This window comes from Carassius auratus, chromosome 43 (assembly GCF_003368295.1).
Source record: "Carassius auratus strain Wakin chromosome 43, ASM336829v1, whole genome shotgun sequence".
NCBI lineage: Eukaryota > Metazoa > Chordata > Actinopteri > Cypriniformes > Cyprinidae > Carassius > Carassius auratus.
In genome coordinates, this window is record NC_039285.1 from 15,086,260 (window position 1) to 15,099,674 (window position 13,415).

The window sequence follows — 13,415 nt, forward strand, 5'->3', positions numbered from 1 at the left end:
ATGTGGGTTCTTCTAATGATGGCTTCATCTACCAACTGGAGTGTGGACCTCTCAGCTTTAATGCATGATAACATTTGTAATTCCCTTAGAGAGAAAATGCAAAATAGCCGCCAGATTCCATGAGGGAGTGAGCAACCTCATCTGGAGTTTCCCCATGTTCTCAGGTCCTCGTAGATTGTCTATGATATTTCAGGGGTTCAGCGTAATAATATTTCGTCTTCTAAAGAGCCCTGTTTAAGGCAGGCAAGAGAACTGAATATTTAATGGACAAGCAATGGTAAAGTCTACTAAAACATTTTTTTTTTTTTTGAGTCTAGCAAGAGGTAAGGACGCAGGGTGGTTATTTGTCTCTGAAAATAAAATAATTTAATGGAAAACTGCCCACCTATTCACAAACACCAAACAACCCTGATGTAAAAAGTGTGAGAAATGCTAAACCAAACAAAGAGCAGTTAAAAAAGACACACATGCATTAAAAAAAGGCCTGAATGCTCATACATTTTGCAGCCGAACAGGTATGTCAGGATTTTGATGAATATCCATTTTGTTTATTTAAATACATACTAATTTGTAGCAAACATATCTGCTCCTTATAGAGGATCAGGAAGGATTTGGAAAAGAATCCTGGCTTTGCAGCAGATCCTGCGGTTTCAAAGATCCAGCAGTGCATAACAACTGTCTGTGAAGCCCAGTTGCTGCCATGTTTACCTCCGATTCCACTTTGGCTCGAGACTTTTCCGTAGTTTAATTCCCATGACCCATGCTCTTACCGCTACTTATACTTTTGGAAAAACTGCTTCCATCAAAAGGCTCTATATGCTGGTTGACACAAGCACTATACACCTGTGCTTTAATCTCCCGTGGAACTAAACATTACCGTTGAACCTGTTCATATTTACAAGATCTTGAAAACATTTTGACCACTCCACATCACCAACTCTAAATAACAAACACCCTGTCTTTATAACAACACCACATTACACAGGATTCTCCTTTTGCGTCTTAAGAGTTTCAGAGGAAATGGATTTGGGAAAGCATTGCTATGAAAACACTACACGTGATGGCACATCCGAGGTGGATCTATGGATGGAGACTGACTGGGACTGGCATGGAGATTGAGGGCCGGGTGGGTGGGTGAAGTATATCTGTCTAGGCCCCGTTCTGCATGCTCGACTGCAGTGTGCATATGACTAACGCTGCAGATGTGTTCCTCAGCTCTCAGCAGAGCTGGGTCTTAAAATAAATACTGTTTTTGGAGAGTAGTCAGAAACCACATGCATTTTTGTTCCATTGGATTGTACACTTCAAGGCTATGCCACATTGTCGGACCCCTGGATGTACATTCTGGGTCCTTTAGGAAGTTGGGAGCGGCGTTTGAACCAAGAACCACAGGATTATGATGTTTCCATTAAACACGATAGTGTTAACGCAACCTTTGACCTCACAACGGCACATGTATGAGCAGGAATAATTATTCTACCATTTAGTTCCACATTTTCTGGTAACTCACACTCCATATAAAAACAAGATTATTTAAAAACAGACAAAACTATGATTAATGTAAAAGTAATGGTGATATGCTAAGGAGATAAACAAAAAAAAACAAGACAATATTAAAAAATAATAATAATCATACATCCAGTGTTAGACTTTCACAACATGATCAGCAATATACCCCTTTCCGAAACACTTACAGTCTCTTTTTATACATTTAATACATGTATAATAACAACAAAATGAGACAAAAATGATAATACATCGTAATATGTTTAAGCTACCTGCATGTCCAGCCTTACTGGATGTCGATTGGCATCAGTCACTGAGAAAACCTCTAGCTGTTGTTGCAGGTTCATCTAAAAGCATGTTGATGTAGACGTGTTGATGCTTTTTCTACAGCTGTTTATTTCGATGGACTCTGATGGGGGCGAAGGTAAATGGGTCAGGGATGGGATGTGCAGATAGGGAAAAACACATGGAGGGAGGGTTCTAGTGATGGAGGTGGATGGATGTGGTTGGATGCAGGAGAGGGCAAAAGGTCGACCTTTTTTCCTTGATGTTGCATGCCACTCTACACATACCACTCTTTCTTTGAAATAACAGAGCCGTCGTTTTGGGAGACCATGTCGTCGGTGATCTCGGGCTCGGGGTCGTACTGGAAGGGGAGAGTCCGTTCATCGTAATCGCGACTTTCGCCTTCATCTACAGTGAAATAGGGTCTCTTCAGATCCTCAGAGTTGCCGTCAAAATCCTGATCGGCGCTCTCGAAACCACCGGGCCCGCTAATTTGAGTCGGTTTCTTTTCATCATCTGAGTCGTCTGGGTACTGCAGGTTCTTGGGCATCGGAGGATGGGCAGGCATGCCGCCGGCCTTGCTGTATCCATTCCCGAACACATGTTTTTTGGTGCTGTAGTCGCCTTTAAAGGTGCGCTGACGCCGCCGCAGGAAGAAGACAAGCAGTGCGATGGCGGCCACCAGCAGGACCACTCCACCGACCGCACCACCGATGGCAGCTCCGGAACTATGCACCGCCTTTGGGATGTCAGGGTCATCAAAACGCGGGGAGTTAGGGAATTCTGGGTAGGAAAACACAGATGCAAGGGAAAGTGTGTCAGTGCTCTGGTGGGAAGGAGGTGCATTTGTGCAGGTGCAAATTTTGATGAGGAAAGGAACATAGGGGAGGAGAAACAAAAAGGAAGAAAGGAAGGAGCCCCCGCCTCAAACCCACAACCACCCACAAAACCAATCCATTACGACGGCTTCATATAGAAAAGCAAAAGCTGCAATTTTTTCTCACATCATGCATTTTATGGAACATAAGGGCAAGCACTCAAACCATATTGTATGCTAGGAAAATGAACAAAATACTTGAAATTTAGGGCTTCTGTACAATAGAACATTGGGACTACTTTCTAATACCCACCTAGCATGTTGTTTTATGCACATTGGTTGCATCACATTGCATTGGTTTTGAGTGAAAATTTAGAAAAGGACATCATTTTAACCATGGAAGCTTGGGTCAAACTGTTCACTATTGTGACTCATAAGGTATCCCTAGGCCAGGTGTCTCTAACCCAGCTCCTCAAGAGCTAATGTCCTGCAGATTTCAGCTCCAATATCAAACCGACCTGATCAATCAAGGTGTTCACACCAGCTAATCGAGGTATTCAGTGTTACTATATAATCACAGAAAGCTGTGTTGGAGCAGGGTTAGAACTGAAGGCTGCAGGACGGCAGTTTTTCAGGAGCAGGGTTGGAGATACCAGCCCTAGGCATTTTGATGAATTTGGAACTCCATTGTTTTCAGTTGCTTGCCTTATAGATTAAAATGGATTCGACATATATCATAAAGACCAAATTATACTACAATATATAATTAAATGAGAATAAATAATTGAGTATTAATAGCAGAGATTTCTCAATGGACCTCCTAGTTCAAAATAGATACTGGAGTCTTCCTTTAGGCCTGGTTTCAAAGACAGGGCTTCGGGATAAGCCAGACCATAGTTCAATTAGGACATTTAAGTATCTTTTATAAACTTGCCTTAAGGAAATATATTACTTCCTTGCATCTTGAGATAAAACAATGGCACTGACATAATTTAAGTTCAGTAAGTTGCTCTCAGTTAAAACAGCCCAGACATGCATGATTAAGCCTGGTCTAGTTTAGTGTCCTAATAGTGACACTAAAAATGGGAAAGAGAATGAGTTGAATATTAATAGGTGATTAATGAACCCACCACTTAAGTTTCAGTAGTGTTTTAATAAATGTTAAAATCTTTGGTTGCTTTACTTTTGGAAAGTTTTTAGAAACCAATTGGTTCAAAGTATTCTCCGATGAAGTGTAAACTCTAGTGGATAGGTGCCCTTGATCATTTAAGTTATTTGCTGCAGCACTGTCACAATCAGCACCAATACACTTTTAACAATAGACCAGTAAGCTCTTTAAATCTGAACGACCTCAAATATTATGATTCAACTTGCGTACAGGTGGCTTCCATTTGAAGCTCTAGACCTTGTTGGCTTATATGGAATACATTTTTTTTTAAAGCAAACACTTTTTTTCTATTAAACCATTCATGCAATGCATGTCTTTCTTTTTACTCAATGAATTAAAGAACGTATAAAGCTGCAGGTGAAAGAACCACTGCTTTCGAAAGTTCATAGTCTTTCTGATGAGTGATGTGGTTTTTACAGTCATGCTGGAACATGAATCCCCTGCAAGTCGACTGTACACGGTTACAGCTGACACACTGCTTGTGGCTTTGTTTTCGAAGCACACAAAATACATGCATCCAACAGAATACAAGGGACACAGCATGTAATAAGCCCATGCAAAAAGTCAATAACCAATTTCTTAAAAGTACCCACAGCATTAAGAACTGCAAACAGCAATTAGAGATGAAGAAGTACTTCACACACGTACACACACATACACAAAAGCAAGACATGCAACTTTTTTCAGCATTGGATCATTCACAGTTGCAGGATTAACAGCTTACATGCGGTTTCTAAAGACTTTTCTTTGTGCGGCGCTCCTTATATAACCAAACTCCTCCAAGCACTACAAGAGGTCAGTGCAAAACCCTACCAACACTCAAAATTCGATTCAAAACAATTAACTCTAAAATTAGGTAGAGTGCGACGGAGCAACAAACTATGTGTCTTACAATACATTTTATTGGTCGTCACATTCAAAATCCCACCCCAAATCAGAATATTTGATTGCCTCTGATTGCCACAAGATATGAAACCAACACATCCAACAATGTCTTGTATGAGCTCCTCCAAACAGCCTAGAAATGTGTCTCACACGCTGTGTTAACACAACAGTTGTGCGTAGTTAGCAGCACAATACAACCCCTGACAACAACGGAACAGCAGTCGTTAGACACCATGCATCATATTTCCAGTCTAAAGTCTATGCCATTTGCATGTGCTAATAGTGTATGCCGGTTAAAAAGGTCAGCGGCTGCATTGTGAAGGTTTCTGACTGCCTTATGCGACAGTGACTTATTGAATGTAGGCAGTAATAAGGCGGTCAGGGTGAGCTGCATTTGACATATTCCAGCTACTTAATGAGCTTCCATTCTAGACCTGGCAGAGCACAGTCTGGTACGCACCACACACGCGGTGATGGTCAGATATTTCTCATTGACACACTCAGACAGCTTGTAAAGGATTACAGTCGTAAAAGGCAAAAACCTCTAGAGGTTCAATCCATCTAGTCCTTTAATCTAAGAATATAAAGTTATATGCTAATAGGGAAGGGGAAATGCATAGCATACTTTCAGAAGATACACAAAGAAGTGCACAACTGAAAGCTTTTCTAGCTACACAAACTGAATTTCATGTATTGTTGTGTTTCGAAATATTTGCAATGCTAACACAGTGCTTGTACGATGAAGATTTATTTTATTAATATATTGAAATGTAAAATGTCTTTCTACTTAATTTCATATGTAATTCAAAATGTTACTTGCCATGATTGTAATAATTTGCAGAATTTACTAGCAGTTCCTGAGAGAAAAATTGTTTCTACACTAATTTATTTGCTTCGAATGGTGCTATAGCAAGTTTTAGCATACATATTCTTCTTCTATAGTCAGTTTTCTTTGTCAAGTGAACTACTGTCATGATAGGAACAGTTTGAAGACAGCCGTGGGAATAAAGTTATTTGAAGTCAGTAAACTCTTAAAATGTTTATAGCCAGACGAATAGCGACACATTAGTTTAAAGGCACAGTGGTTTTAAGTCAACTCTATCGCCACCTAGAGTGTGGAGGATTGTTACCACCACAGTACTTTTCCACAACATGAACCAATGATTTAGCTACTTTTGTAATTTGCCATCATGACAGTATATTATCTAAATGTTTCTTTCCTGGTTAAATAAAGGTCTACAGATATAATGGGCTTTTAAACTATTTCATTTCCTGTTTAAACTCGAATGAAACCATTATTTCAAATTCTCAAACAGCCGTCATTAATGTCAATGCCAAATGTTAAAGCTAGCAGGCTGCTGTTTCTCATATTGGGGGGTCAAAGGAACAGTTTGACTACTGAAGTCTTTCTCTCAAGTTTAATTACTGTGACACTTCACGGCTAAAGCTATTCAACCACAGGAACCCATTAATTTATTCTCAGCCTCCCTTTCTCTGTTTCTCTTTCCTCTGCTCTTTCTATTCTAGGTTTAGTCAGTGTCCACACTGTGGTTTGGTCGCCGGTGGTGCGACCACTCTGTCAGTTATCAGCTCTCAAGTATTAATCTGGCCTTTAATGGGATTAGACAAACTGGGGGCTTCATTATTCGGAGAAAGAGAAATCCACATGACTGGGAGAGTTGAAAGGACCAGTCTTCTTCCTCTAATTCGTTCCGCTTTCCTCCAGTGCACCTTTCTGTCAGTATCGCCTCAGCTCTCACTCCATCGCTCTAATTGGTAAACTCGTTTGGTGCCCCTTATTCTTTCCCTGCTGAAGGGGTGTGTTTATACTGCTACTATATTTATGACACCATAACTAGCCGCAACTAGACACAAACTGCAAAATGACCCCAAAGAAAAAATACAGCAAATGATTTCAAACTGGATGCCACTATGAAGCCTATAAATACTTGCCACCCATGTTGGGTTTTTGTGAAAACATACAAATACATATGGGAAATGTGGCAGACTAAATCATTATCGATGCAAAATCTCATTAAAATGAAAACTAAGGCATGTTTCATACATTATGTCAGACTAGTTTTATCATCCAGACCACTGTTATTTGAGTATCACTGAGATGATACATTGAGATTTATAAGTTTTATTAAACTTTATTATCAAGGTTTATTTATTTATTTTCTGGTTAAATTTTTACATTTCCATTTTAATTCTAATAAATGTTTTTATTATTTTTTTTTTTGTCTTAGTTGTTTTCATTTATTTATTTTTTTTAACTACATTATTTTGTGATGCATTTATATGACTGTTACACAAAACGAGCTGCATTCAAGATTTATTTTCTCACAGAATGAGTTGTTCTATCAATGTTTAAATAAATATATATATTAGGGTAGAGTTTTCTATTTTTTTTTTTTTTTTTTTTTGCAGTCAATCAAATTTTCCTTAAAGGGATAGTTCACACAAAACTGGAAATTTCCCAGATGACTTCCACTGTATTTTTGGGTGAGCTATCCATTTTGAGGTGTTCTTTTAGTCCCATCTGTATGCTATAGGTCCTTAAAAAGATCTTTAAAAGATTCCATCAGGCTCACAAGAGCTCTTATACAATCAAAGGCATGTAGGCGATAGATGAAGCCCTTGAAGGCTTGATTTGCAAAGCGAATCAATGGCTGTATTCTCCTTACTTCCAAAGTACTTAGGAATGACGGGAATAAAAAGATGTTCCCACACCCCACTTCAAGACTCCATAACTGTCTCTAACTTCCCCAAAATCTCACTTACTGCCCATTCTTGACAAATCTTTTTTTTTTTTTTCAGCTGAACTATGGAAGCTCAATGCTAACTCTATTAATACAGTAAGCATTAGGATAGCAAGCTGTAGCTTAAGAAATTAACTAAAATATACTTACTGTAGGTGCCGTTCATTACCTACATGTACATCCACTACATACATAGTGTGTGGGCCTGTTGTTAATCACACAAGAGTAATCTTATTATTGCAACACTAATAATTCAGCCATCTCTGGCTGCTTTTCTTCATCGGGTGGCAGGGAAGCAGAGCGAGGTGACAGACACGTAGCGTGGTTGCAAGAGCGGCGGTGGGGGATCTAAGACTTCAATGCCATGTCGCCAACGGCTAAACCTGCCAGAAGATAGATAAAACCTCACTCGCAGTGTGTCTCCAACTGCCCTGATACCATTAAAGCTGACAAAAGAAACGGCCTATTAACAACCCTCTGGGAATATGCAGATACTGCCATAACCTTGAGTTGCTATGGACAAACAGACCCCTGTTGAGATTAACTGGTCGAAGAAGCATGAAAAAAAAAAAAAAATCAATCAAAGCATGTGGTTATATAATGTGTGACACGCAGTGTTGCAGTCTTCCAAATGATTTTCTGTTTGGCTAATCATTAACTGGCTTGCAAATGCTGTGACAACATGTGTTTTTTTTTTTTTTTTTATCTCTATTTAGTTTACATTTATTTACATTCATTTTCTTCCATAACAGCATGTCCACATGAATGTGTAGAATTTGTTGTCACAATTACTAGCAGAGAAACATGGTCTAGCATATGTTCTCCTACACGACATGTAAATGAAAGCAAACAAATAAAGAAACACTAAGGTTCCATGCTAATAACCAAGCTGACTTGAACAAACATTTATAAAGAACATTTGTTCACAAAACACCATCATACAAAAACATATGTGCAGATTAGAGTTTAAGATCTTTGCCCGAACCCGACGGGACGCGATGGGACCCGACGGGTTCGGTCGGGTTCGGACTTAATTTGTATCATTTTACGCGGACTCGGGCTTGCGCTCCGGTTTGCGAGGTAAATGAGCAGTCATGTGACGTGTTTCGATTAGCACGAGAAAGATGCGATAATGGATGCTAAGTAGGTGTAACAGAGGCTTGCCTCTGGTGATTAGGTTTTGTTTGCACCAGCAACTTAAGCAAAGTCTGAGGTGTGGGAAAGTTTTGAGCATGTTAATAATGAAAATAATGAGTGAATAATGACGCACCATCAGTGAGCGCAGGAACGCGCTGAAGCCATCTACACTGGATTTAATCATTTCCTCCAAAAAATTTAGTTATTGCCAAATATTATCTTAATTTGAAATTTATCTCAAAAAAATGTTTGAAAAAGACTTGTTTTTATTGGTGCGTTGGTCTATTTATAGGCTAAATGAGCCTATTTCTATTTAGAGTGCTGAGATGTTAAGATGTCACAGAGGACAAGTCTACGTTAGTTATGAATAAATTATGTTAAAACATGTATAAATGACCCATTCTTGACCAAAGGCAAAAGAGCTGTGTGCGTGCGCACATTTGAATAATGTCGGCCTGTACACGGGTTCGGGCTTTTAAAAAGCTGTCAGTCAAAATGTACTTGTTGGACTCGGGCCGAAACCTGTCGGGCCTAACTTTTATGGCCAGATTACAGCTCTAGTGCAAATGTCTTCTAAATCATAAAAAAAAAAAAAAAAATCGGTACTTTGAGCATCAATAGGTTGTTATCAGCGGGTTCCAATCACTGACCAATTATTTGAAATTAGAAAAATATAACACGCTGTTGCATTCTCAATATTGAGACATTTTGCCTCAGATACAGGATTATATGCATTCGCCTCAAAATACAGGTTGTTCTTTACCACAGCACCCACTTGCGCGTCTACGTTGAATTTGATTTTTTTTTTGTGTTGAATTAACTGTACTCATAATATGTCAAAAGATGCTGATAACTATACATTATTTAAGGTTATTTCTATTCGTAATGACATTGGTATATGAAGTGTTGTAGTCAAATAAGCTTAATTCCACTGTGAAGCTGTGCACTCCTCTAAACTCTCCGGGTGCTGCACTGCTCTCGCGGTTGACTACTGCACCTTTGTTCCGACAATATCACGTTATCAACAACCCTTTAGAAAATGTAATCCTTTGTGGATCCTCCTGATCTGCTAGTTCATCTTTCTTCATGTTTCTTTGACAAATGGCAGCATCTCAGACTGACGTGCGCTGAACGTGAATTAACCATGCCTACATACTTACATGTTGCAGTACACACAAAATAATAATAATAATAAATGTAAAAACTGCTACGGTTGACATTTTATACCACAGTAACACTATATACCTACACATCGCCCAGCCCTAATGCTGCCTGAGAGAAAATGTAATTACATGAATTTGGCTCATGTGATGGAAATAACGGTTTGGAGTTTTGTGCATGTGCTGTTGCTGAAACAAATGTAAAAATGATTGGAAAATGTGACTACCGTGGACTTTTCTGTCTATGTTTAGACAGAGCTCAAGTATGGAATTTTCTTTCTGGAATATCAGGACTGTTAATAAACTGCACTAATGAATTGCTATAAATCCCATTATATTTTGAAAGCTGTTGAATGTTGTTGAAATCTGACTATAAAAATGTAATCAATAAATAATACAGTCAATTATATAATTATTCATACACGTGTGTGTTTGTGTTTTCCTCTATCTCTAATGAAATAATTAAATAATGCATTGCTAATAAACTTTTTTTGTTTTGTTAATGTTTGACATTTTTTAATTTGCCATAATTTATTGTATATAAAAAATGATGATTTATTTAATCACATAAAACAAGTACTGTAAATAAACCAACTAACAAACTATATTTCAGAATGAATCTAGATCTCGCCTGTTTGCTAGGCGATCGTTGGTTAAAGGTTTGCTGCTGTTTAATGTGTAAGAGCGCTTTTATACAAGCAGCATCACAGAGCAGGAGGCCATTCACATTCATAACCTCCATCACCACCATGCTCGGATATTTCTACACACCAGAATAAATGTCCAGCGGAGCCAGGGAGACTAGATGAAAAGTGAATAAAAGGATAGGGAAATCGTGAAGCAAGATGTGAGCAGAATATGCTGAATGACAAAAAAAAAAAAGGAGAATGGGAAAAAGATAATGACCTAAAAAGAGAGTTAGAGAGGGTCGGTAATGGAGGAGGATGTGTTTAATCAGTAATTCAAGTGAGATCTGGTGAGAGAGTGAATGAGAGAGAGAGAGAGAGAGAGAGAGAGAGAGAGAGAGAGAGAGAGAGAGAGAGAGAGACTGGATTTGCCCACGGTTGTGAAGTCATGGAAATGTAATGCTGCCACAAAGAATAAATCCTCATCAGCAGACTAAACTCAACAAGCAAACTTTCTCTCCAGAGCACCACACAAAAGTCTCATTCTCACTCACTTTCCCTCCATCCTCTTACTAGAATACTATCATTCCGTTCCTTTTCTTCCTTACACAGTTTTCCACTTTCGCCAAATCAAATGGCCTAAAGATATATAGGAATATTCTTGGTTCAATACAAGTTAAGCTCTTTTGACATTTTTTGTGATATGCTGCCAATAACCACAGTACATTATTTTGACATGTCCCTGTTTGTCAGACTGATAGTTATGCACATACTGTACGATTTTCGTTGTGTGTGTATGTGTGTGTGTGTTCTGCTGGTTTAGAATGACATGAGAGTGAGAGAATGATCACTTTTTTTTTTTTTTTTTTGAAAAAGTGTGAACTATCCCTTTGACTGAAAATATCAATTTGAGTTGAACTGACGTCACTCTACTACCTCTTCAGTCAGTTTAATAAAATAACTGCTCTTGAGCCCTTTGTCACTTTAATCAGACTGAATAAGCTTTTTATCTGCACTGTTTGTTCACTTCACTAGTTTGCACTCCATCTGCCATGTGCCTTGCACTGCTTTATTTAACTTTATTTTTAATTTTATTAAAAAAAACTTTTTTACATTCCCTTATTGTATAGCTGTATCTTATATTTTATATTTGATCTACATTTTTAGGCTCCATTGTTAGTGTTATCTGTATGCAACCAAGGGTCTGAGAGTAAAGCAATTTCGATTCTCTGTTTGCATGTACTGTACATGTGGAAGAATTGACAATAAGGCAGACTTGACTTGTGAGTCTGTGTAGAGTGATAACATGAAGGAAAAGTGTTGACATGGAGTGATGATGATGCATTCAGCGTTCTGACCTGAACTCGTGCTGGCATCTGCAGCTCACGAGATATTTTCCCCAGAGAGCGGGGTTGGATTTTTAGACATCGTACCGAAACGCTGGTCTAAACTCATTTAGTTGCGACATCCTCGTATCAAGGGGTGTAACCATCATTTCCGAAGTGTGCTGGACTGAAATGTCAAATGCCATCATAATACTTTTTTTTATTTTTCTCTTATTTCTAACTTTCAATTGAGTAAGAAACAAAATACACTGCTGTACAATAACCCATTATTTGTATTCTTTAATATTTGTACTATATTTTCCTAATGACAATATTGTGAATTGTTTGTATACTACACACACTTTTTTTCCATTTTTGTCAGAATAATGCAGACTAGTTTCTATACATAACAAATCCTATTGCAATTAGCACTTCGGTTTTCACATTATTTATTTTCTGGAGATGACAAACCATATTTTGGTTGCAAACGTGTGTTTAATGTCTTCACGTTTCATCAGTCTAAACGTTTTTCTGAACTGATTTAGCTTACAGCTGCTGATAGCTGGATGCTCTTATCCATATTGGCATGTCATGAGTTATTACTTATACGAGTCCGTCTTAGACTTTTCTGCATGACAGTTTTTAGCACTCTGTAATGTTCACATCGCTTCATTCAAGATACGAATAAAATATCATGTCATGCATAGACTATCCTGTCTCTTTGAATTTAAATCTAGATTTAGGATGTGAACACACTTGCCCAAAAAAAGTGCGGGGGACGAATTTACATGTCATTAAAAGTGTGTGTATGTGTGTGTGGGGGTGATGGATAGGCATGTCACTTTGTATTTTACAGGGATTCGGCAAAATGGAAATTATGTGCTAAAACAGAAATAAATCAATTTTATTATATTTTTATTTAAATGTTACTAATAATTTTACTTTAAAATGTTTATGATACTGAATATATATATATATATATATATATATATATATATATATATATATATATATATATATATATATATATATATATATGACTATGTAATACAAGTAAATAAAATAACCAGACTTTTATAGGATGTAATTTCGACATCCGAAATTTCAGTGCATCCCTATTGTTTTGTTTTCTTGTCAAATATAAACTAAATAACTAAATAATTGTAGTATGCTAGCCGTCCACCTCTGTTGTTTTTGTGTTTTTTTTTTCCCCTGATAATTTTGGTACACTCTATCAAATGAGTGACTCACTGCCGAGGCTCTGACCCTGAGTTACTGTCTGACCCACTTACTCACCCTCCCAGGACTGATGCTCCCAACAGTAATAGACAGTGTGATGATAGGAGGAGGGGAAGGGAGGATGACAGGGGGGCTGATCACTGCCAGAGAAAACTCTGCAGTGACTGTGTGTCCTGCAATGTGACTACTCCATCACAGACAACAAATCTCCTCCCACTGAGAGCAGAAAATGGCTTCCGTGGTAGGAGGGGACGGGCATCATAAATCGCAGAAATGCACTGTGGCTGTCTTCAGCCCTTTCAGAACTGCCTGTGATGCAGCAGAGGTGCTAAGAGGAATAGGAGGATGAACCGGACATGTATAAAACTGAATTGGGAGGAAGGGGGAAAAAAAAGGTAAATTATTTAGTTTAAAATAATTATCACTCAGAAACTTCGAAAAATTATCACTCAGAAATTTTCTACAAATTTCACAGATAATTACAAAGCAAACACATTTATTCAAA

The 13,415-nt window shown here is 38.1% G+C and overlaps 1 protein-coding gene across 1 annotated transcript in view; it reads right to left on the minus strand.

The window, feature by feature from the left end:
- Window positions 1-295: 295 nt before the first annotated feature.
- LOC113061785 (nectin-1-like) overlaps window positions 296-13,415 on the minus strand; it is a 93,976-nt gene continuing 80,856 nt past the window's right edge. Inside the window, exon 6 of the mRNA XM_026231219.1 lies at window positions 296-2,574. Coding sequence (XP_026087004.1) covers window positions 2,069-2,574 — 506 coding nt within the window. The 3' untranslated portion in view covers window positions 296-2,068. The remainder of the gene's footprint in view (window positions 2,575-13,415) is intronic.